General features: G+C 42.2%; 1 protein-coding gene and 1 pseudogene across 2 annotated transcripts; both read left to right on the forward strand.

The window, feature by feature from the left end:
* Nucleotides 1–70: 70 nt before the first annotated feature.
* Mpc1 (mitochondrial pyruvate carrier 1) lies at nt 71–9,656 on the forward strand. Of its 2 annotated transcripts, none has more exons than XM_058580922.1 (4): nt 71–334; nt 7,128–7,224; nt 8,756–8,888; nt 9,134–9,656. In XM_058580922.1, exons 1-4 carry the CDS (start codon nt 185–187, stop codon nt 9,156–9,158), a joined length of 405 nt encoding a protein of 134 aa, XP_058436905.1. In that variant the 5' UTR covers nt 71–184; the 3' UTR covers nt 9,159–9,656. The 2 variants fall into 2 exon arrangements, with proteins under 2 accessions (XP_058436905.1, XP_046305259.1); XM_046449303.2 differs by having other exon boundaries at nt 114–255.
* Nucleotides 9,657–17,678: 8,022 nt separating this feature from the next.
* On the forward strand, nt 17,679–19,337 carry LOC131424367 (large ribosomal subunit protein eL38-like; annotated as a pseudogene).
* The last annotated feature ends 5,691 nt before the right edge of the window (nt 19,338–25,028 follow it).

Genomic DNA, 25,028 nt, shown 5'->3' on the forward strand with positions numbered 1-25,028 from the left:
CGCCTCTGGCCCTGCGCCCTCCCATAGGCCACGGTGCGGCGCAGCCGTAAGGCGTGTTGGAGTGTCGCGAGGTGGGCCCGCGGTTGCTAGCCCGCTGTGGGGTGCAGCGGTAGGCGGGAGTGACATTGGGCTGCGGGGGCGGCGGAGGCTGCAGAAGCGCGAGGGCCCGGTGTCCGGTACGACCATGGCTGGCGCGCTGGTGCGGAAAGCGGCGGACTACGTCCGCAGCAAGGACTTCCGGGACTACCTTATGAGGTGCGGCGCGCGGCCGGCGGGACCCCGGACCCACGCCGCCCACCTCGTCGCCGCGCCGGCCAGGGCTGCCCCACGCGCGGTGCGGACGGCGACCTGGGGCGCCTCACCCGAGCGGGGGACGGGGGCGACAGAGGGGGCACCCTTCCCGGGCGGTGACACTGGGACGCCCCTCCCGCGCGGGTGACAGAGAAGACACCCTTCCCGGGCGGTGACACTGGGACGCCCCTCCCGCGTGGGTGACAGAGAAGACACCCTTCCCGGGCGGTGACACTGGGACGCCCCTCCCGCGTGGGTGACAGAGAAGACACCCTTCCCGGGCGGTGACACTGGGATGCCCCTCCCGCACGGGCGTCAGAGGAGACACCCTTCCCGGGCGGTGACCCCCGGGAAGCCCCTCCCGCGCAGGCGACCTGTGACGTCCTTCCCGGGACAGCGGTGGTGCTCCTCCCGCCCGGCGACAGGGCGCCCCTCTCGGGTCCCGCGCGCAGGTGCGCTGCAGGGAGGCGGCGGTCGCCGGGCGCCCTCGGGGTCGGACTGCGGGTCCTCTGCCGGCGCGGTCCCGGCTGCCCGCCGCCCAGCGCCTTGGTGGCCATGCGGAGCCGGCGTCCGCTGCAAGCCTGGGCCCCGGCGCACTCCAGCCCCGGGGTGTGACAGCCTCGCAGACCCTGCGGGCTCAGTAGCCTGGTCTCAGCTTATCTGCGTGTGATTTTAGAAACCTAGAAAAATGTGGGCATTTTCTTCCTTTTTCCCTTTCAATGGCAGTTTGGTTAAGAAGTAAATTAATGAAAGCTTTGGAGAAATATGTCCTATTATAACCAGCTAAAGGGTAGTGCATAGAGGCAACCTGATTTTAGTAATAAAAAGGATTAGTTTTCTAAATCCTGAACTTTATTACCAATACTTTTTACTTAAATTTTTACAAAGCAATAGGTAAGAAAAATAGATCAGTCGGCCATGTGGTAAATTTGGAAGTAGAGGCTTCTCTCCTGACTCTTAAAATAAAAGTTTCTATGCTTAAATAGGATTATGGTAAATTAAATACTGTGGAGCATGGCAATTTATTGTTGGTGTATGGCGGAAATTTTGAGCAAACTGGTGATCCCAGGACATGTTCTTAGTTCTTGCAATTATGTTTCTTTATGACTTTTAATATTACATTCTTACTTTAGTATTACATTCTTACTTTTTATTAATGTCTCCTGTTTATATAATCGCCCTTCCTGATGAGAACAGCTAAGGGATAACACTGTATTGTATAATGAAGAATAAAATTACTACACCTTAACTATAGAAACATATGTGATGATCATCTAGCAGTTCTGTTACATAGGAAGAATGTGCTAAATATATTCTCAAGTAGGAGAGATAGCCCTGCTTTTCTCAGATTATATTTCTTCTATTGGAAGAGTTTCTACTGAAAAGCCAGGGTTTTCAGTAGAATCCTTTGATATATTGTCTGATATTTTTCTTCTAACACTAACCTCATGCAGCTTTAATATATTTATAGGTTCTGCAGTATTACTTTAGTTAATTTACAGTTTGACTAATAAGGAAAAGAAAAGAATTGCAGTGCCCAGGAAAGTGCCACCAGTACTAGGGCACTAGACTAGGATTCAGAAGTATGGTTTCCTAGTGAAGAGATTGCAAGCAAGTCGATCCTGATGGACTTTAGTTACATAAAATGGGCTTCAGGATAATGTCCTATGTTGTTGGGGTATCAGGAAAATTTAATTGATTAAGGGATTTATGAAAATACTTGGGAACTCCAAATTACTATACATTTTAATATATCTTTTTTTGGTACCAGGAATTGAACTCAAGGGTGCTCAACCACTGAGCCACACCACAGCCCTATTTTGTATTTTATTTAGAGATAAGTTCTCACTGAGTTGCTTAGCACCTCGATATAGCTGAGGCTGGTTCACTATTTCGCTATCTCAGCCTCCCGAGCTGCTTCCATTACAGGCATAGGCTATAGCACCTCGCAATATATCCTTTTTTTTTTTTTTTTTTTTTGTGAGCAGAAAGTTTTATTGTCTGGATAAGTTAAAATCTTCAGTGTGAGGTATAAGGTTCTATGATTTTGACCTTGCTTTTCCTGCCATTCTTGTGTACAGTGGGATTTCACAATCAGGCCGCCAAACTAGTTGAAGGCAAGTTTCAAAACTGACCAGAAGTTTTATTTTAGCTTTTTTTTCCCCTACATAGAGAAAACTTTCTTCCTAGAACCTATCAGAGGAAAGTAATTTCTATTTATTCTCCTACCCTCCTTGCTTATAGCCCTGCTTTCTCTTAGCAAAGGAGAATAAAGCATATAAAGAAAAAAATTTTATTATAACTTTTTTGTTCCCACCAAAAACATTGTTCTGTTCCTCCTCCTACTTCATGAATAACTTACACATGCCTTGTATTCCCTAGATCTGTATTGTTCTTACAGCCTACTGAAGGGCTATAGAGGTTTCCTAAACTAAAGCCCCTCTCCCTCCTCCCCTCCTCCCCCTCTCCTCCTCCCCTCCTCCCCCTCTCCTCCTCCCCCTCCCCCCTTCCCTCCTCCCCTCCAACTCAGGGTCTCATGCAAACTAGGAAAGCATACTGCCACTGAACTGCATCAACAGGAAAATTTAAATATGATCTCAGTGTTAAATAATACTAACCAATTGTTGTCAATTTTGTTAAATGTGATGATGGTGTTGCTACACCCAGGTGATGACTTTAAAGCTATCCCTGTTGCTTTCTAGCTTTGTGAATTTGGGTAAATTACTTAGCCTTTGTGCTTTGGTACCTGTTTAGTGACAGCATAGTGCTTGACAAATGTTCATCTGAGAAACAGAAAGGGAACTGATAGCATGCAGAAGGGGTCAAGCTTGTGGGGTGACCTCACTTTATAATAACCCACTTTCTTGAGAGCTCACTCCAGAAGAACCCATAGTAATTCCTTCTGAGGACAGTGACTTCATCACCTTGGACAGTGCCTTACCTCTGAAAGATTCCACCATCTCAGCACTGCTGTATTGGGGACCAAGCCCCCAGTACACAAACCTGTGGGGGCCAAACCACAGCCAAATATAGCAGTCTCCAAGTCAGAACTTTACATTTCGAGTACTACTTCTTTTAAGATATTTTTATAAGGCAAAAAAAATGTGTCCTTGCTAATTTACAATTTTTTAAAAAGGCCTGTGTTCAGATCCTTAAAAAAGAGATTTTAAGGAGAGTAATGCTATAGGTGACTGTTCTACCTAGATTATGTTGTCCGATCTTAAGATCATTGATCCTTCTCAAAAAGTGCCATGCCCAATTTGAACTTGCTGTGAAATGTAATTTGGGTAGTGAAATTTATTAGGCTTTCTATGGTTTTAGGCATTTCCTAATGGAACCTACTTGAAGTATATTGCCACCCTCAATGATTATTTTCATGTTTAAATTAGAATCTCTGTGACCTCTAATGAAACAACCAGGAGAGCTCTTTGGACTTGAATGCATGTATTGAGGATTTTATTGTCTTTTTTCAGTAACTCAATAGCTAAACTGAGAATTTGGCTTGAGAGAGAAGTTGCCACGTTAGAAATCAGAGTTGCTCAACTATAAAACTTTTAATGTATTTTTTTAAAGATACCATGTTTAACATCCATGAAAACATCATTGAAAATTTTCATTCTTCATTCATTCAACAAATACTTTAAACGCCAGGCACCACTTTTGGTTGTTCAGTAGAAACAAAAATACACACCCCCTTGAGGCTTTCATTGTGCTGATAATGCAATAGTGAGTAGAAATTGAAAGTTCATTGTTAATAGAATTCTGCAGAGGTGTTCCTCTCTCCAACTTGTCGTTTTTAAAATGTGTATCCCCTGCAATTAACAGTTGTGAGCCACAGGCCAATACTGAGCACTTGCAATGTGGCTAGTCCAAACTGAGATGTGTATTGACTGTAAAATACACACTAGATTTCAAAGCATTTGTACAAAAAAAATGTAAAATATCTAAGTCATAACTTTATTAATTATGTGTTAAAATTAATAAAACTAATTTCTGTCCTTCTTTCTTTCCTTCCTTCCTTCCTTCCTTCTTTCCTTCATATCAGGGATTAAACCACTGAGCCACATCCCCAGGCCTTTTTATTTTAAAAAAACTTTTTTTTTTTTTCTAAATTGCTGAGGTTGGCTTTGAACTTGCAATCATTGTCCCTCAGCCTCCTGAGTTGCTGGGATAACAGGCATGTACCACCATGCCAGCTTATTTATATTTTTTGTAATGTGGCTTATAGAAATTTTTAAGTTACCTGTGTGGTTTGTGTTTATGACTTATATTGTATTTATTTTTGGCTGCTCCACTCTAAAGATTAAGCTTATTTTCCATAAAATGTAAATATAATTTCATAGGTCAAAGTTAAGAAATGTTACTTGATCACAAAGAGAAGACCAAAAAAAAAAAAAGAAAATGTGTGTTGCTAACCCTAGAATCCTGTTACTAAACTTGAAAATGTGTGAGTTGAACCTAACAGAACCAACTCTTTGTAACCATCTGATCTTTTTTATTTTTATTTTTTCCATGCCTCTTCTGTCTGAACCTTGATGATTCCTCACAAAATAGTACGGTAAGAAAATCGTTTCTCTCCATTCCAGGCTGTGGCAGACTTTCTGCATTAACAGAGTTATGGGCAACAGACACAGTGTCCTTCACTTGAGGTGGCGCTGTGTGTGTGGTGCTTCCCCAGGCCTGGCGCTGAGGGAAGTGGGTAGGGGGTGGGGAAGAGTAGAGAAAAGGGGAGAAGGAAAGAGGAGAGAGGGAAGGAGCAGCAGCGAGTGGTGGATCTTCTGCAGCAGGAAGGTGTCCAGGGCTAGATTTCAAAACATAGAGGCAGATCATGGTGCTGCTTATTTCTGTTGGAAGCAAGCCACAATAAAGAATCATAATGGAGTAAAACTATTTTCCCATTTAGTCCAAAATGTATTAATTTTCTCTTTTCAAATATTAATCAAGAAATTCCTTATTGTTCTAGAAATTGATGAATTTCTGGCAGCATATATTAATATGTTTCTCCAAAAAAGGAAGAGAGAAATGGAGTTTTGTTCTATGTAGAAAGTATGCATTATAAACTCTCTAAGGCTAGGTATTTTACTAAATTAGTATTAAAGTGATTTTTACCTTTTATGCTATTTTTAAGGGATATATTTGAAGTGTGACTCATGCTTATGACTCAGTCATGAATGTCTATGTAGTTCTTGGCATGCTGAACTGTCTCATGTAGCCTAACACTGACCACGCTTAAACTTTTAATGTGACCAGTTAGCCAGAAGACCTCCAGGACTACTTATGGTCTCCCACCTATTGCCTGCTACTGCTGTGCAAGAAGGCACCTTTATACCTGGGGGTAGGGATAAGCCCTAGACTCTCCAGGCTCCATCATAGCCCTCGGAGTGTGTGCATGACAGAGATAAGATTGCCATACAGGTGGGGGCGGTGAAAAGAGGCTGAATGGAAAAGTGATGACAGTAGACCAAGTGGAGAAAGTCCTAGTCAAAAAGGAGAAAAAGCCACTATGGAATGAAAATGAAATGACACCCAGTAAAGGACAGGTAGAAGAGAAGTCAATAGGTAAGGGAGAAGTGAGCACTTCTCCTTACAGAGGTGGGGGAAGGGAAAGGAAATAAAAATGGCTGTCCCTCATTGGAATACAAGAGAGTAAAGCATAAGCAGTGAGTATCGTATTCAGATATTATCCAGTTTGAATACAAGAAGACTAATTAGCTATTCCAGAATTTCAGAAATTCTGTAACCAACCATTCCAATTTGAGAGGTGATAACTTGTGTGTTAGACCCTGAATCTTTACCGTCCTGGCTGAATAAGAACTTTGACATGATTCTTTTAAGCATGAGCCTCATGATTTACATTTCAGCATGTTAAATAAACTTCAAAATATTTTTATATCACACAAAATGTAATTGTCATTATTCTTGTATTTCTCTTGGTTTCTTCTTCTCAGAGAATTTTTGGATTTTAATGATGCTCAATTTATTCCACCTCTGTATTTGTGTATGATAGGCAAAAGTCCAGCAAGGAACTCTTTCACTGTTTATGTTCTGATAATTAACTAAAAGGGGCACTTGACTAACAAAGTGTGGATCCTTTTAAGATACTATTGTTAAATTCTATATAAAACAGTTCCAGTTTAATGGAGAAAAGCCACTGGCCTTTTAAAAAAATTTTAGCCTCAGAAATTAAATTGGGCATGGTTGCTATTAACCATGGGCAACTTAATTTTGGTAACCTTGAATGGCAGTAATTGTAGGATGAAAGAAAAACTGTTGGTCCATTTCTTTAAGTTTTTGCTACTATTTCAAAAGTATTTTCCAGTCATAATTTCTTAGGGCCTGGGGGAAGATCTCTGATCTTAGAATAGCTCATATGAGCTAAAAAACAATTTCTTCCCTTATTAATTTTTTTCTTCAGAAAAAGTACCTAATTTAGGGTTTTTAAGGTTAATATCTGAATTAAAACTTGAAAAAAAGTAATTTTAATAGATTTAAACAATTAGGGAGAATAGTTCTAGCAAGGTTTAAATTATAACCAGAGTGAACCATGTAAAGAGTTGGTCTCATTTTTAAATTCTTTAAATGAGTGGAACAATCAGATTATTGAGTTGGAATCTGAAAATTGGTAGGGATCTTAGTAAACAACCAAATTCTTTCTCGAGTTGGGCTCCTTTGTGAGAACTGCCTACTCACATGAAAGCCCTTGAACAATCACACAGTGATAACCACCCATGAATTAACCCAGTGAACCTGCAGCATATAAAGGTGAAGATTGAGGAAGATTGCACCTGTTCATGGCTCTACCTTAACTCTTCCCTCTCTTCTCTCATGTTTTGTAGCACTTCTGGGGCCCAGTAGCCAACTGGGGTCTCCCCATTGCTGCCATCAATGACATGAAGAAGTCTCCAGAGATCATCAGTGGACGAATGACATTTGGTAAGAACACAGACAGACTGTCATGATTCAGAGGACTTCACACACAGCAGAGCTGTTGCTCACATTTCACATTTGTAGCATCAGATGTTACAATCATTAGTAGAACGTGACATAAAGAATATGGTGACATTGAAGAGTGTCATCTTTTTCTCTATGATGAAGAAATAGAATTAATTTGAAGTACTTAAAACCAAGATTTCTTCATTTCTACTAGGGGTTGGGTTGGGGGCCTGCATAAACTAACAGGCTTTTGCAGCTAAGAAAGCCCAACACTAAAGTGTTGCAGCTAATTAAAGTAGGGGATGCCTGCCAATGTCAGTTCTGAGGGTCACAGTTGACAAAGCCGTACTCTTTTCCATTATTATCAAGCGATGTGTTAGAGTTCTTAATTGTGGACTATGCTCTCCAGCATTGCAATAGACCCAAGCAGCTCACTACCAATTTCTTCTGGGTTTTTGTCTCACAAATCCTAAGAAAGAAGTTCACGGAGAATGGAAGGCAAGAGTGAAAGGTGTAGCATGAGAGGGGACCCTATAGCAGGTTGCCTCTTGAGTGTGCTAGTCTAAGGGTTTACAAAGCTCTTGGATCAATGCTATTTGTCCAAATTTCTGCTAAACAGGTTTTAGAAAAGTACCAACACTATTGGTTAACTCTTGAGCCCAAACATTTCTGCAGTCTTCATTCTGGCCTGTCCTCACTTAATTTTCTTTTTAGTTACCAGCCTGTGCTGGGCCATAGCATGTTGATACGTCAACACATCCACAGGCCAAAGTGCCCTGGCTCGCCTTGGCCTTGCTCACCACACTTCAGGCTCACACGGCCCCGGCCTATGCTCACTGCCTGCACTCCAACCCTCCTAGGCTACTGCTCCAGGACAAGGGCTTGGCCTCAATACTTAAGAAATATTAACATTCACCTTTAAGATTTAGTATACCGAGCTGAAAAATATGCCATCTTAATCCTGCTGATAGTCAACTAACAGATTTTTTTAAATATTTTTTTTTAATTTTTAGGTGGACACAATATCTTTATTTCTATGTGGTGCTGAGGATCAAACCCAGTGCCTCATGCATGCAAGGCAAGCACTCTACCACTGAGCCACAACCCCAGCCCCCACAGCCAACAGATTTATGTTGTAAACTTGATTTGGAAGAGTGTCATCAAGTTTACTTGAAACCCTGATGTTTGAATATAAAACTATTGTTAAAAGCATAAACAGTAGTTCTCTCAAATCGTGGGTTATAAACAGTTCTAAGAGGCAGAAATGTGTCAAGAATTTGTTTCCATTTATTCTTGCTAACATATATGTTCCTAAAATGTTTAAGTGATAACAAAAATGCCTCCACAGTACAGTGAAATATTTCATGAGCTTTCTACTAGAGGCAGTACCTTTTATGATCTGCCAAGGGTTTTAGCAGAAGAGTGTCTTTTTTTTTAGTTAATGCTGTGGACCCATTGGTCTCTGGTCCCTTCAGCCCTAAGCTATCTAGATGGTAAGTTATTGATGTTTTTTGCTTTGGTGTTTCTGCAGCCCTCTGTTGCTATTCTTTGACATTCATGAGATTTGCCTACAAGGTGCAGCCTCGAAACTGGCTTCTCTTTGCATGCCATGCAACAAACGAAGTAGCCCAGCTCATTCAGGGAGGACGGCTTATCAGATATGAGTAAGCAGATTTGAATTACTTTGCTTGGAGAAATTGGGGAGAAAGAAACCAAGACCTTGTGCTAGTGGCAGTGGGGAGCTGGGATGCAAGTGTGTCTAGGTGGGAAAACGTGACTTATTTAACATGAAAATAGGTATTTCAGTTTTTGTAAAATCTTAAGTTAAAATAAGCATATGGAAAGCTGTCTTCTAAAGTCACTTGGAGCAGCGTTTTCTCATTGAATTTTTCTTTGTGATTATTTCCAGGATGACTAAAAAGGCATCTGCATAGAAATGGAAGGAACAAGCTCTTGAAAGGACAGCACCCCAGCTACTGCTGCAGAGTCACAGATTCCATCAGCATGAATAGGAGGAAATGTGGAATGCTATTTTTACTAACCATACCATTTTTATAGATATAGCTGAGAGTCCCTAAACAAACTCTCTGCTGCCTTACAAGTATTGAATATTTTCCCTTCATAGAGTAGCTCAAAATATGCAATTAACTTAATAATTTCCAATGATGGTTTTATCTGTATTCATACACATATTATCTGTTGGGATTTGCTTAATGAAAAACTGAACAGAGCAAAATTTTATAACTACTCACATTTAAATACTCAGACTTCTTGACTTTAATGACTGCAAGATATCCAACAACTTAACACATACCTAAAATCTGATCTTCAGTGTTTGAAAAACTGTCTGTGTATTTCCATGCAGTATGTACATTGAGATGCATGCTGTAACTTAAATGGCAATAAATGATTTAAATATTTGTTATATGAAATGACTAAATATCTTGCTTTATTTGCTAGGGAACTGCAGAACAATATAAAAGAAGACATTATAGGTGAAAACTATAATTCCTTGAAAATTATTAGGATTTCCTGAGGAAGTGAAGGGTCTGAAGGCCAATTTCTCAGGAAAGTGCTACAGTCCCAGCTGTTCAGAATGTATATGCCCATGCGTCACTGTTCCTGTTCTCTCTGGGCTTCACACAGCCCTATGAAGCAGGTAGGACCTTTTATAGAGGAAGTATCATGGTCATGGTGCAGAATTTGTGAAACACCTGGTATTTAGCAGGACCAGGTCACCCCACCTCCCTGCCTGCCACACTGATCTGGGGCCATGGCAGGATGGACTCAACCAGGTACAGTGCCAAACAGGCTCCCTTGGGCTCATTCTTCCATAGTTCCCTAAAGTGGAGTTGAGTTTTGTTCAAGGAATCAACACTAGGATCCATAGGTTGTTTCATTAGGTTTAGCCATTCCAACTGCTTAATTTATCATAACCACTGAAACCACCTCAGGCTTCCTTCTCCAGCATTAGTGAATGTAAGGGTTTGTGGTTTTGAGTTTTTGTCTTCCTTTCAAAGATCCCATCCTGTCAGGCTCGAACTGAGGAAGAAGCAAGAAGATATTCCAGACCTCCATCAGAAGATTTGCCAGCCCACCAAGTGGCGGCAGTGGAAGTAAGCCCATCTAGGAGCACAGGAGCTGCCGGGACCCAGGAACAGATACTGCAGAGGAGTCCCCGAGAGAAAAGCAAGCTCAGGTACGCAAGAACATAAGGAGATGAGGTCTGCCCAGTACTTTCTGCTAGCCAGAGCTTTGTCTGAAGAGACAGACTTGTGACTAAATACAAGCAGTGAGTGTGAATGCTCACATGGCCTCTGGAGTTGCTATGGGAGCCACAGACTGCTAGCTGAGCAGTCATTAGGAGCCAAGTAGAGACTGATAGGACACCTCACTCAGGGCCACAGGAAGATCTCAGCTGTCATGCTTCCCTTCCACATAGCTGAGTTCTTCAAAAACAACAGCAAGAATGCAAGATGAATGGCTGAAGCAACAGGAAGGTGTGCATTTTCCTCTGTTGGAACCCAATTCTTACTTTCCTACAGCATTGAGGCCAGACAAGATTTTGTTCAGATCCTTGGTTCCTTTAAGTGTACCACATCCAGTGTCTACTGTTAGCAAAAAGAACACTCAAGAGTAATAGTTTATAAGTAGTAGCTTTATCAAAATACGGTCTGACCAATTATTTAATCCCCCTGGACTTGGAGACAGAAGACTTCCTGGGCAATACTGACTCCTAGCTCTGGGAATCTCCTAACACTCCTTTATCGTACTTGAGCTATGTTTTCTAGAAATATGTATATTGCCACAGCTCTCAGTGAATGCCTGTTACATTCTAAGAGAGCGGCATGCATGGCAATGTTCAGTCCTAAGGACTAGAAACCACATTTGGTGTCTTCAGTCACCAACTTTATGACTTTTAGAATTTTGCAGTACTGGGAATTGAACTTAGGGGTGCTCTACCACTGAGCTACAGTCCCAGCTTTAAAAAAACAATTTTGTGATAGGGTTTCACTGAGTTGCCTAGGCTGGCCTTAAACTTGCAATCCTCCGGCCTCGGCCTCCTAAGTAGCTGGGATTACAGGTGTATGCCACCATATCCATCTGTGGCCATGGTATTTGGTGTGTGTTGGAAAACAGCAATATAATCACATTACTGCAAGAAGGTTGGCTTTAAAGTAATAAGCCACATAGTGAAAATGTGCAAACCGAGTTGGGCTGATATAAAACAATTACATTAAAAGTGGGACTGGGGTTATACTTCAGTGGTAGAACGTGCCTGGCATTTACAAGGTCCTGAGTTCCATCTCCAGTACTACCAAAAAAAAAGCTAAAATGTTAGCAGTACATCTTCAAAAACTTGATATAATATATATAATCACATATAATATTCTCCACAAATAATTCTAAAAAGCTAAAAACATTTTTCATTTCAAATAATGAAATAGAATTTGAAGATCCTAATGAATTGGAACTAACTTTTAAGATGATGTTGATACCAGTTGTCAGGGCTGTAGTCAGTGCCTTGTTGGTCTCAGCTTCACTGGCAGTTCTATTACAGGGAACTCTGGGGCAGAGGTGACAATTATAAAGCCCTTCCTGGACAACCAGGAATCTTCAGTCTACACAGCGTGAGTCCTGAAAGCCTAGGAAGTGTGACTCCACAGGCAGCAAGCACAGTGAGACTTGCCAGTATGAGGAAACAGGAAGTCAATGGCCTCTTTGTAATTCTCTCTGCAGGTGGCTTAATATCACATGCTCAGGTCTGTTCCTTCTTCCCATGCTCCATGTAGTAATAATGCAGTTCTGTCTTCTGAACCTTAATTTGGGTCCAGTTACTTTGTCTTTTTGTTTGGATTTATCAGCTGTTTTCACAGATTATTTAGTTTACACAGGAAGGAAAATAAAAACAAGTTGATATAGCACCTGTCTATATAAATATATAAATGTCTTCTTAGCAATCTGATATAATCAGATTGCTAAAAAGACATTTGATAGCTTCAAAATGATCTCTTGTCTTAAGGTCTAGAAGAGGAGCGAACATTCAGACTACATTGCCATGAGCAAAGACCCAGTAACTCTGATGACAGCCTGCCTGGCAGGTTAATGACCTGGGACTGAGTGGAGACTACAGAAGGAGCCATTGAGGTTAGAACATTGCTTTTCCCAGGATCTTACCCTATCTTACTCCAGGTAGCTGTGGAGAACTAATTCAAGCCAGTTTGGTCACACAGGATTCCTGGGCTTGTTTTTGTTTTTATTGGATGTAATAGAAATCACAAAGGATCAGTTACTTCCTGACCACTTTATTATGAAAGCTAGCTGCAGGTCAAAATTTGCCTTCCTATAAACATTCATTAGCCTGCAGGCACACAACCTCAGTGTTCACTTAATGAACCACAGCTCATTCTTTCAGGTCCTCTGAAAGGGATATTTATCTAGTCACACGTGACAGTGTTTCATCCATGATTGAAAATTCCCACATAAACAGGTAATTTCATTGGGGATGGTTTAATGATAGTTTTCTATTGTTATTAGGTAGACTTCTATAAAGTAAAATTTAACTGTATGCACATGAACTAAACCCATTCCCTTACAAACACAGCCCATACTGAAAATAGTATATAGGCTCAATTCTCTTGATTTTTAAAACGAAAGAATTAGTGTCATAGCTATTTTAGTTGTGATAACTTTTGAATATTTTTTTGTTTTAAGAATGGTAATAGACTCTAGAATTTTTTTAGTTGTAGATGGGTACAATATCTTTATTTATTTATTATAATATGGTGCTGAGGATCAAACCCAGTGCTTCACATGTACTAGGCAAGTGCTCTACCACTGAGCTACAAGCCCAGCCATAGACTCTAGAATTGTTATAGATTAATGTGTTTCTATGGATCGTGATTATTATGATTATTTGGGGCGGGGGGGGTCTCAAATGACATACCTTTGGCTCCTGGGAGCCCATTTAAAGATATCCTTTTGACAAAATTTCATTAATTTCTTTGTGTGGGTGGTACTAGGGATGGGAGCCAAGGGTATTCACTGAGCTACGTCTCAAGCCCTTTTTATGTTGCCAAGCATGGCCTCAAACTTGTGATCTCTCCTGTCTCAGCCTCCTGAGTTGTTGGCATTGCAGGTGGGCACCACTGTGCCTTTCCCACAATTCCATTAATTTTTTAGAGCTTCTGTGCTTTCTGGCCCACACTGTCCCTCCCCTGCCCATGACATGGAAGAGAAATTTCTTCCAGGGACTCTGGTTATGAGGACTGGTGTTTGTGACCAACATAGGGACTTCACACACTCATGCTGCCAGAGGGACACTGCTTCTTGGCCATTTCAGTACAGAGCACCATAAGGGATTTATTATTTTTTAATCACAAGTTCATATTGATATTTCTACTTTAATTCTAATAAGGTATTTCTACTTAATGTTTTTGGTTTTATAATTGAATCTCTTCTTATGCTGAATGACATTTTCCTCATAATAGACATTTCATACTTGCTTGCTTACTTGACCTAGGAAAATATTTTCATAATGATATTAACATATTGCCTCAAACAGGGAAACTACTGAATAGAAGTTCAAAAAAGCTTTTCAGTTTTGTCCTTGAACACATCTCCCAGGTCTGTGAGCTTAAAGTCACTGTTCACTTGAAGCTGTCTTTTCCTGTTATGGAAACACTTAACCAGAATGGAGTTTAGGAGGACACTTTGTTTTTACTTTCACTATAAAGACTTTTGCATTCTAGCAGCTGCTAATTCTTAGAAGGTAGCACTTTGGGCTATCCGAGGTTGGAGGCCACTCTGCCAATGACCTTTGAGGTGGTCAGCCCTCTGAACAATTTCATTATGTGTTTCACATCTCTACCCTGTCAGCCCACCCCAGTGAGTTCTGACTAAATGATCAATTCTGCATTTTGCCACTGAATTTCTAATACATTAGAACCTAGGTATTTTAATTTTTTAAACTTGTTCTCAAAGATAATCCTGTGAAAGTTTTATCTCATGCCTTTTTTGATTTACAGTTCATATCCAACCTCTCTAAATGCCAGACTCTGCATTTTTACTCACAGTTTAAACTATAAATTCAAATAATTCTCTTGACCTTGTATGAGTCAGTGTTTCCCTACAGGGGGATTTCATGAGATGTATAATATCTTGAGATGCCACATGTTAAGCAAAGGAGACATATATAAACACAAAACCTTAAGATTTTGTCTGAAATCTCCACTCTTAAGTCAAATGCAGATTTTTCTTTATTTAGGTACTTTGTAGCACAATTAAACATCCTCCAAAGGATGCTTCTGGGGAGAAACCCTCCTGGTCAGTTTACCTGGATGAAGTTCCACAATGAGACACACAAGGGGACAGCTACCATTCCAACTGGTGACATGGGAAAGAATAGCCCCCCCTTTTGAAACTCTAACTGGTTCTATTTATAATACATGAATCCTTCTCATGTAAATATATTGACAAATAGGCCCAAGTAACCTGGGAAGATTTTAAATTGAATTGGCCAAAATAGGGAACTTTGAAAATTCCCAAATTAGTTTATTTGAGTGCATACTTAGAAAAAGCTGGTTTTAGAACCAGACAAAATGAGTAGGAGGCTTATTTTTCAACTGTACTTAGAAACTTCTAAATAAGACAAAGAAAAAAATTACAAATTAAAAAAAAAAATAACTCCTTCCAAGAAATAAGTCAGAAATTAACAGTGTGTCTCTGAACTAAAATCTTCTAACATACCTTCCTCCATGACTTCCGCCCATTGCTGCCTCGTGGAATGGAAAGATACTGAGCAGAAAAGAATCAACCTATGGCTGATTGTTTCAAAATAGAAAGCTGTGGGATAAAATTCAGGGCTCGGACAAGTTACAAGAAGTTTGAGGAAGTTATAGGAGGATATGGCAAAGAGTGGATCTTGTGGCATATTTTGGTTTTTGGCAGTGCTGGGGGTCAAACCCAGGACCTTGTCCATGCAAGGACCATGCTCTATTATGGAAGATTTCATGTGTGTTTAAGTTGGCAACATTATATATAAGTTTTTCTGGAGGTTAAGTGCTGATATCAAAGGTGCACTGGTGGAACTAAAGTTTGATTCCATGTTTGTAAGGCAGAATTTTCTTAGAGCTTTGATCTATACTTCATAGAACATTTTCAGAGGTTTTTCTTTAAAATATTTTTGTCACCTTGGCTTTTCTTATTTAACCAAATATTTTAGATCTCTGAAATATTTGACAAATGTCCCAAAATCAAATTCCAAAATTAAGTCTTCTCAGTCTAGAACTAACTTTGGCATTTCCAGATGTCCTAGAAGTCCAACTCACACATTAGACTTATATTTCTGTTAATGTGTAAATATGTGTTCTTAGAAATCTGGTATTTTTTAGTGTATGTAATCAGTCCTAATTCTAATGTTAAATTATTATATGCTCCAAGAATAACCAAATTACCCCATCAGTTGTGAGTAATCCTCAGATCTTTAACCATGGCTATTTTAAGTCGCATCCATAGTTAAGTGGCTTTATTCTGATGCCTTTCTGGAAGTTGTTTGCAAGCAACTATGATCCCAAAGTGTTGTGTCTTTTCTTCAAGAAAAAGATGGAAATAACTCTTGTAGGTATAGGATTCCAATAACTTTGGACGGGGTAAGAAGTTCTACAAGTCTATAATGAAGAAACTGATGGGTTTGTGAAACCACTAGACAAAACAGGGAAGAATAGATGTGAGACCAAACAAACTAAGGAAAGTCACTGGTTTCATTGATTTTGTTTCAACCTAAAACTATTGTCTCAAACTCCTGAAGACAAAATCTGGCAGAACTTTTGACTTAGAAAACACAGAGGCTACTTCCTTCATCCTCTAAAATCCTTGGGAAAGATATTCATTTAAATGGGCCCTGATTTTACTGAGTCCTAACTGATATTGTTGCCTTTCTCTCTGTCTTAAAACCTATGCAGAATCTTTTGCAAATCCTCTCTAACCTTGCTGTTCATTCACACGGTGTTAAGAATACCAAACTCCCTAGATACTTTGCACCCGTGTAACATTGGCTCCTCCTTAGAAGATTCATTTTAAGAAATCTGGCTCAGATTGATCCCTACTTCCCTTAATGCTCTAAAAAGTGAGTCCTTTTAGTCTCACTTTCTCATTCTCTCATAGACCCCAATTTCAACTCTTACTGAATCTCCCTCTTTGAAAAAGAACATTCTAGTCCAAATGTTGCCATCTATGACTTTTGCTGGGAATCTATATTGGATCTATCAACAATTCCCTGCTGGAGCTTTTGCTAAAAGCTATGACTTGCTTCTATTGTGATATCTCTATAGTGCCCCCATTCCAGCCTGGATTCAAACTCTCAACCAGACCCTCTTATGGAGTACCATTTTACCTCATGCCCCTAGACTGGAATTCAACACTTAGTTGGCCACCTTCAATATTTCAAATATTCTTTTGCTGGTTATCACTGCCTGTTCTGTTTATATCTTGTTTAACTTTCTTGTAGTTTGTATATCTCAGTATCTCAGGAATATTGCTAAAACCAAAATAATGATAGCCCACTACCAAAAAAACCCACTTATCAGGCCATAGCCCTCTGGACTCCCTGTTGACCTCAGAGACTACCTGACCTGACTGAGGCCGTGGTTTTTCAGTTACTTCCTTGTTGTTTAGATGTGGCCAAAACCCACGTGAATCAAATGTATGAAAGATGATATGTCATGAGCTTTGTAATGTTTTGAACAACCAATAAAAAAAAAAAATGTGGCCAAAGACCCAAAACTTGTTCCATCACCACAGCTGCCAAGTATACCTGCAGTGACAGATGTGACTTCCTGGGACAGATCTATCCTACTGTTGTGGATGATTCTAATACTACATGGACCGTGAATGCTTTCTTGTGGAAAGATTTTGACCAAAAGGGAGAAATATCAAAGAAGAAAATAAAAGTTGGAGTGGCATTGAAGTGACATTGGCTCAGTGCACATCTACATGCAGCTGACCTTAGGAATGGGATGCAGAAATGTCCACTCCCAGATTCAAGCTGGCCTCGGGACTAGGCCAACCTGCAGTATCCTAAAACATTGTTAACCTCTGCTGTCCTTTGGTACAAAAGACCCCTTCCCCAACTATTTAGACTGAGACCACACCCAGTTCCTTTCTTATAAGATAGCTTAAATTTTTCTAGAACCAGTTATAATTCCTGATCAGCAAGAAACATAATTGTTACCCTATGCTTTGTGGTTTAAAGCTATAAATACACTAGACATTTTATAAATCCCAGAGCCCATTTATAAGATTGTGTTTTTCTAGAATTCTAACTAGCCCCATGTAACTGTTATTTCTTTGTTCTGAACTAGACTGGTTTTATTCTTGGTTTTTAATAAATACATAAAGATACATTTATGTTGGGTATGGTGGCACATGCCTGTAATCCCAGTGACTTGGCAGGCTGAGACAAGAGGGTCACAAGTTTGAGGCCTGCCTCAGCATCTTGGTGCCCATGGGTTAAATTCCCAGCACAAAAGAAAAAAGAAAACAATTGTCTGTTGATATCCATGAGGACTGGTCCCAGGACACCACTCAGATATCAAAATTTGCCAATGCCCAAGACCTTAAATAAAATGGAGTAGTGTATGTATAAAGCCTGCAAACATCCTCACATACAGTCTTAATGATGTCTAGATTACTTGTAATGCCTAATACGATATAAATGCAAGGTAAATAATTGTTACACTGATTGTTTAGGGACAGCTTTGGGGGATTGTAGCTGGGTGTTTATTCACATCATAATGGAAGTCAGGGAGGTAACAGGAAGCCACAGCAGAGTTTGTCAAACAAATGTGTGTCTGGAAGGGCTGGTGTCTGAGGCAGAACATGTCCACACATCACCGGTGGGATCCAAGAGGTAGAAGGGGCTCCAGTCCCCATATCTCATCCGAGGTCTATGGTGTGGCAGGAGGGAGAAGCAGAGTTGTCTACGGTTTCCTGGGTCTGTGAGTAGGTCCACATCACACAACTGAGGTGAGTGGAGTGGTGGGAGTTTACAGCAGCTCATGTCCTCCCACCAAGGCGGAGGTCTGAGGAGTGTCCAGAGGCCACAGCATTGTGTGCACATGTCCTGAATGGGGTATGAAGGACAGGCCACAGGAGAATGTCCACCTCATGTCAGGTTTGTGGAGGGGCACCATGCTGCAGCAACCAGCATGACTGAGATCAGTGTCACAGCAGGATGCTGAGGCAAGATGTCCTCACACATCTCCACTAAGGACTGTGGTGTGGCAACGGTGTGGTACCTCTGGCTGTTCTCAGGGACAAGTGCCAGTCCATGCCTTCTGCACGGCATGATGCCAGGCCTGAAAAAATGGAGGAAATCAAACACTTTCTGCTCACAGCCAGGCGAAAGGATGCCAAATCTGCCAAGATCAGAAAAATGAGGATAATGTGAAATTTGAAGGTCAAAGCAGAAAGTACCTTTTTATCTTGGTCATTACAGACGAGGAGAAGGCAGAGAAGCTGAAGCAGCCCTGCCCACAGGCTTGGCAGTGAAGGAACTGAAATGAACCAGACAAGCTGATTGAACTACATTAAAATTTTAATAATAGTTTTTAAAAAAACGTGAGGCCAAGCTGTCCATGTATCACACATCAGCACTCAATCCTAGGCAGTGATGAAACCAGCGCCAGTGTGTCCGCAGGTCATCACTGAGACATGCAGGTGGTAGAGCCCCAGCACAGTGTGCACACATCACTGATGAGCTCTGCGAGGAAGAGCACAGCATGAGTGCAGGCGACAGCGACTGGAGGCTACAGCAGAGCACATCCAAAAGCTGCAAGTGAACTCTAACGAGTGCCCTCAAGAGGCAGAAGGGCAGGTAGTATCACCCATGGCATACCAGAATAATCAGAGGCTTCAGCGGGGTGTGTCCACGCTTCACCACTAAGGTCTGTGAACCAGCAGGAGGTGCAACAGAGCAGGAGGACGCACCACAACAGAGGTGGTGATGTGGACAGGGACTGCAACTAATTATGTCCACAGTGTTACTAGAGCTGTGAGGTGGCTAGTCCTGTAGGAGACTATGTCCACACACACCAATGAGGTGTGTGAGGTGCACCAGGAACAGAGCAGAGCATGTAAATACATCAGAACGGAGGCCAATAGGATGATGGGTGGCTACACCAGAGTACATTCCTGCAGATCAACAGAGGTCATTGATGATGCAGGAGGCCAAGATGGTGCCACATATCACTATGTGCTCTAGCAGGTTAAAAAAAAAAAAAAAACGGGATTAGGGAGGGTCCGACCATCATGTGAGAGCACTTGATGGCAGGATGCCAGGTACATGGACACAAGTAATAAAGGAGTACCATGTTGTGGAGGAGCTGAGACCAGATCATACACAAAAAAACAAATGAGTCTGAGGAAAAGCCTGATGCATTTTTCAGGTGAAGGAGATACAAGACTTCTAAGGTAAGGGCAAATGACACCACAGTGTCCAGATAGCAAATCAGCACATCAACAGAACAAGGTAAAATGCCAAAGGCTGGAGCACAACAGCCTGGACATCTAACCTGAGGTCAGGGAGTGGCCATGTAGGAAAAGGATGTGTTGTCACAGGACATGTATATGTCCGCAATAGCAGCAGAAGCCCACCCTAATCACACATTACATGTGATATATGTCATGGCAAGCACACTGGAATTCAGTCGCTGAGGTAGCAAGAGCCACCTTCGGGCAGTACTCATCACATAAAGACCAAGCCAGGAAAGAACAAGAACACCTCATGACTCAGAAATAAAAGAAGCAAGACACTTTAGAACAGCAAACACTAACCCCGCCACTAATGAATGTCAGGTGGAGGTAGCCTGAAAAACCACATCACACCAATTACTAAGGAATGTGAGGAGGCCAGTAGTGGCCTCATGGCTTCTCTGCACTTCAGCACTGAGTGCATGGAATGGTCCTCTCTGGAGCAGAATGTCTCCACATCCCTCCCTGGAGGATACACATGTGGCACTGGGCTGCCACAGCTCATCATCTCTGGGCCTGTGTCAAGGCCTGGGATTACAGGACAGAGTGGAACAAAGTTCCTACAAGGACAACAGAGGTCTCTAATGGCAGAATGGACATCTGTCACCATCCCACACCTTAACAGGAGGTCCCAGGGGTGGCCACAGATGGCAGAGATTGTGTCTACCACTGTAACTGAAGAATGGCCACAAGTCTTAGTGAGCCTCTCCAAGCAGATTTTTTTGAGGTAAGTGCAATGGGGTTTGGGGTATGACAGTAGATGCCGCGTCCGGCCAAGGGAGCCGAGTCCAGCAAGGGACGGCGAGGTTAAAAGACACACAGGACACCAAGGTTCTTCATCCAGGAGTCAATACCCTTTATTGCTAACACACTTTTTTTATACCCCAAGCAGCAGAAGTGGAAAACTACCCAAAAGCAGGAGGGAGGGGGGAGAAATTTAGTTTCAACATCTATTATTGTCAGGTACCGAAACCTCCCTTAACAAGAAGTCCATCAGACCAGAAAAGGTCAAGGCATTCCCGTGGGATACATATGTCTCAGACGGACAAGCAGGAACAGAAAAACCGCAAGTTCGCCATGGCCTTGTGAGCTGGCCACACTGGCATGCAGAACAAACTAGTGGAGGTTGGGCTCCAGGGGCCAGGGTAGACCTGCTGTCAACAAGTAGACACCCCAACATGTCCTAGAGAAGTGAGTGGAGTGTCAGGAGACTCCAGCTGATCATGCCTGGTTTTCCCAGAAAAGAAAAAGACCAACAGACCACATAAAAAATCATTTTTATGTCATTCTTTGGATTGATGTATAGCAACAAAATGTAAGGGCAAATCCTTGGGAAAACATTTAACCCATTATCATTCAATAGTTTATATGCTCAGAAAAAGAGCTCAGCTCAGGAACCCTGGGCATCGCTGCTTATGAATTGGCACATGGCAAAACTGCTAGGTATTTCTTCAGTAATGGAGAAAAGCACCCAAGGCAGAGAAAATACCTGCTTTATTTTTATCATTTGAATATTCATTGTCTCTTTCCAGATGTCACCAGCCCTCTAGAAGACACCTCATTGTGCCTGAAGAGGTCCAAGAAGGTCACCTGCAGCAACAAGAGGCATTTCAAGTGGGAATCAGTGAAGGCAGGAAGCATGGAATTTGGGTGGAGAGGAACAAGACATTTTGGAGAGCAAGATTCCATACAATGAGAGCTGGTGTGTGTACAAAGTCTAGTTGGTGAACCTGGCTTCGCAGACTGAGCAGGGTGGTCCAGCTGAGCGGGAGTTTCCACACTGTGTACATATGCATGTGCTGGGGAAAGAAAGGGTAGAGCGATGCCTTTGGAGAAAGAAGATGGACCACATCATTACCACCTCCATCATATGATGCCAAGACTGTCGCCTCTACTCTACAGATAGAGGGAACTGTGGAAGGTTTTTAAACACAGGACAAGAGGCACAGGACCAAGAGAAACAGCTTTCCATTTTAAGTTACCTGTGGCCGCAGGTGGAGAACGAGAGGAAGGCCAGCTACCGGATCCGACTGCAGGGTCAGTCGAGTTTATCCTGGCCATCTCTGTGTCTTGCATCCATTGGGTCTTTCCAACCTCTCAAACCCCGTGCAATCTATCTGCCTATATGTCTGCCCTCCCTTGGGGAAGGGGCTGCCTCTTCATCATCTTCATGTCCATGACTGCAAGCAGGGTTGGCAACAACACTCCCTTCCCTCACCGCAGGTGCACAGTCATGGTACCACTTTTTGGTCTCTGCCATCAGAGCAGTGCACTTTGCTTCAAGGAAGCATCAACAGCAGAAACACCAAAACATGTAAAGGAAAGGAAATAAGTTCTCTGGAAGAGAAAGCATACCTAATAAGCGGTGCTGCTCTGCAGCTCTGTTGCATCTCTTCTCATCAATCATATTCCTTTCAAAAGGTATTTCTAAATTCTCCTTTCTCCCTCATGCCTTGACTGAGCCCTTAATTCTCTGTCAGGGTGGGCCTTGGTTCCCCCTGGTCAGCTCCTACATCAGGTGACTATGGCCCTGACAAGGAAATGGACAATGTTCATTCACAAGGTCTTCTGGGGCCTTTGGCTTCAAGGAAGAATAGCCATTGTGCTACTGTTTGTACCAGGATTTGTGTACCAGGATTTGATATCACATCCAGAGAAGCAACCGAGACAGCTGCAAGAATAAAAGACCAGGGGCTGGGGATGTGGCTCAAGCGGTAGTGCGCTCGCCTGGCACGCGTGCGGCCCGGGTTCGATCCTCAGCACCACATACAAACAAAGATGTTGTGTCCGCCAAATACTAAAAAATAAATATTAAAAAATTCTCTCTCTCTCTCTCACTCTCTCTTAAAAAAAAAAAAAGAATAAAAGACCAATGGCTAAATACTGTTTTTATCCCAAACTCATGGGTCATACACATTTTATACATTTCTAACCAGAGACTCAATTTCAAATGTAACATTCTATTTAAAAGGTCACAGAAGAGTGACACACTGACATATTCAATGTTTTTGACCAAGAACAACATGAAATCTTAGAGATGGGATCAGGAAATTTAAAACTGTGGCCATCAAGGTTCCACATTACATTTATTTCAAAAGGCTGAACATTCCACCATTGGAGAAAGGTTGGCATATAACAAAGAAGTCCTCTGGGAGCAAGCCCTTTAACCAAGGTCACTTGGGTGTGGGATGGTCCATGGGGGTCCCATCAGGCCCCAGGTCCTGTATCTTCTCAGCACAGCCTTGGGCTTAAGGAACTTATTTGCCATTTCAGCACTGTGCCTAGAACCATCTTAAACAGTGAAATATTCAACAACAAAAAAAGAACAAAAATATTAAAAACTTGGCACTTATGAGGCTGATAGGGACACATTTACAGTATGAGCTGAGTCAAGAAGGCAGGAATGTGCACTTTTGGTTGCTTAAAAATTTCAGTCCTCTGTCCAAGTCTCTGAATGACCTTGATTATACTACAAGTATCCACTGACTTGGGGGCTACAAACTTTAGTGGGTTTGTGTGTTTGCAAATACAGAACCTGTGAATGATGAGAATCAAATTGCATATTTCATTTAATTCTCATAAAACCGGAAAGGTAGGAAACATGTTGATTGTCACATATCAGAAAATGAAACAAATTTAGTTTGCCTTGTCCTTAACCCTGCTATTACAAAAGGGTAGAGTAAGGATTCTAACCCTCAGTTTAATGCCAGAGCCCATTCGTTTTGTTTGTTTTAGCTATACATGACGGTATATTTTGACATATATACATGGAGTATAACTTATTATAATTAGGAGCCCATTCTTGTGGTTATACATGATGTGGCGTTTCACTGGTCATGTATTCATATATGAACATAGGAAAGTTATGACCGATTCATTCTACCATAAACCTTTATGTCATCTCTATAAGGGTCTTGTCTCAGCAAACTTATGGAGTGTTTTTAAGGAAACTATATGCTTTTATATAGGGTGTAAAAGTAAAAAAAAAAAAAAATCCCACAACATTCTTAAAGCTTCAATAATACTTGGGTATAAAAGTTTTTACCCAAGTAGACTGACCATATGATGTTGCCCTTTTTAGTTTCAACTATTTTAGTTGATCATCGGCAATTTCATGTTTCAACCTCATATAATTCTTGGAAAAACTTTTTCATTACTTTATTTCATCATTTTCATAAGGGAAACTAGAATCTTTAAAGTACTTATTCATGTATTCTATGCTTCCTTTTTCTTCTTTATTTATTTATCTTGGTGGTACTGGGGATTGAACCCAGGGACATTGGACCACTTAGCTCCATCCCGAGACTTTTATTTTTTTAAATTTTGAGACTGGGCCTTGCTAAGTTGCTGAGTAGGCCTTGAGCTTTCAGGAGAACTTCAAGTTTCTCCTGCCTCAACCTCCTAAATCATAGATATTACAAGCACATACCATTGCCTGTGACTATACTTTCTTAAATAGAAGTATAGAGGTTTAATTTTCCAAATTATCACCCACTTTCTGATCTTTTAAGGGATAAAAAGATAAAACTTCACACTTTACTATAAATAGGACAAATATTTTGTCCCTGGGCTGTTTTGTCACAGGGAGTATAGGACCCGATTTTCTAGGGGTCTTCTAGCTCTGCTTTTATCAGATACAATCTCTCCTGGAGGCAACAGGATGGACAGAACGTCTTTCGGGGGGGGGGGGGCCCCCTTTTAAGGATCAGATTTCAGCCAAGGGGAAAGTGGGTGAGAAGTTAAACCAGGCTTTTTCAGCCACGATAACAAATCGACAAGCAATCGGAGGAGCAGAACCTATCGGTGACGGTGGGGAGGCGTCGATGGAAAGGTCCAACCTTCCCTCGAACCTCTGTGACCTTTCTCGGCCACGTGGAGGGAGGGAGGGAATGCCACCTCCCCGTCCGCTAGTGTCGTCGCCAGGCCGGACGGAGGGCGGCGGGCGCTCGCTGCGGGGCCCGCAGTGCCACTGCAGCCCGGAGGGCGGGCGGCCTCGCGTAGACCAGCACGGCCCTCGCGGGCGGGGGGAACAGCCGCCTGCTGCGACGTCCCGACAGTGCGAAACCTGCCGGAATCCTGCAGCGCCGGCGTCGGCCTCCAGACCAGCCGGCCGCGCAGCAGCGGGGCGGGCCGTGCCCGCGCGGACCTGGCCCTCGAAGGGGTCGTGCAGCTGCTGGGTGCACCCAGCCCGAGCGCGCGGGGTGGGCGGGGCGCCGACGCGCGTGAGCGCACAGCTAGCTACGGTGGCCTCATGGGCGCGCCGGAAGCGCCAA

The sequence above is a fragment of the Marmota monax genome, unplaced genomic scaffold, assembly GCF_021218885.2.
Source record: "Marmota monax isolate L192 unplaced genomic scaffold, Marmota_monax_Labrador192_F-V1.1 WCK01_AAM20220418_F8-fsc00083, whole genome shotgun sequence".
Classification (NCBI taxonomy): domain Eukaryota; kingdom Metazoa; phylum Chordata; class Mammalia; order Rodentia; family Sciuridae; genus Marmota; species Marmota monax.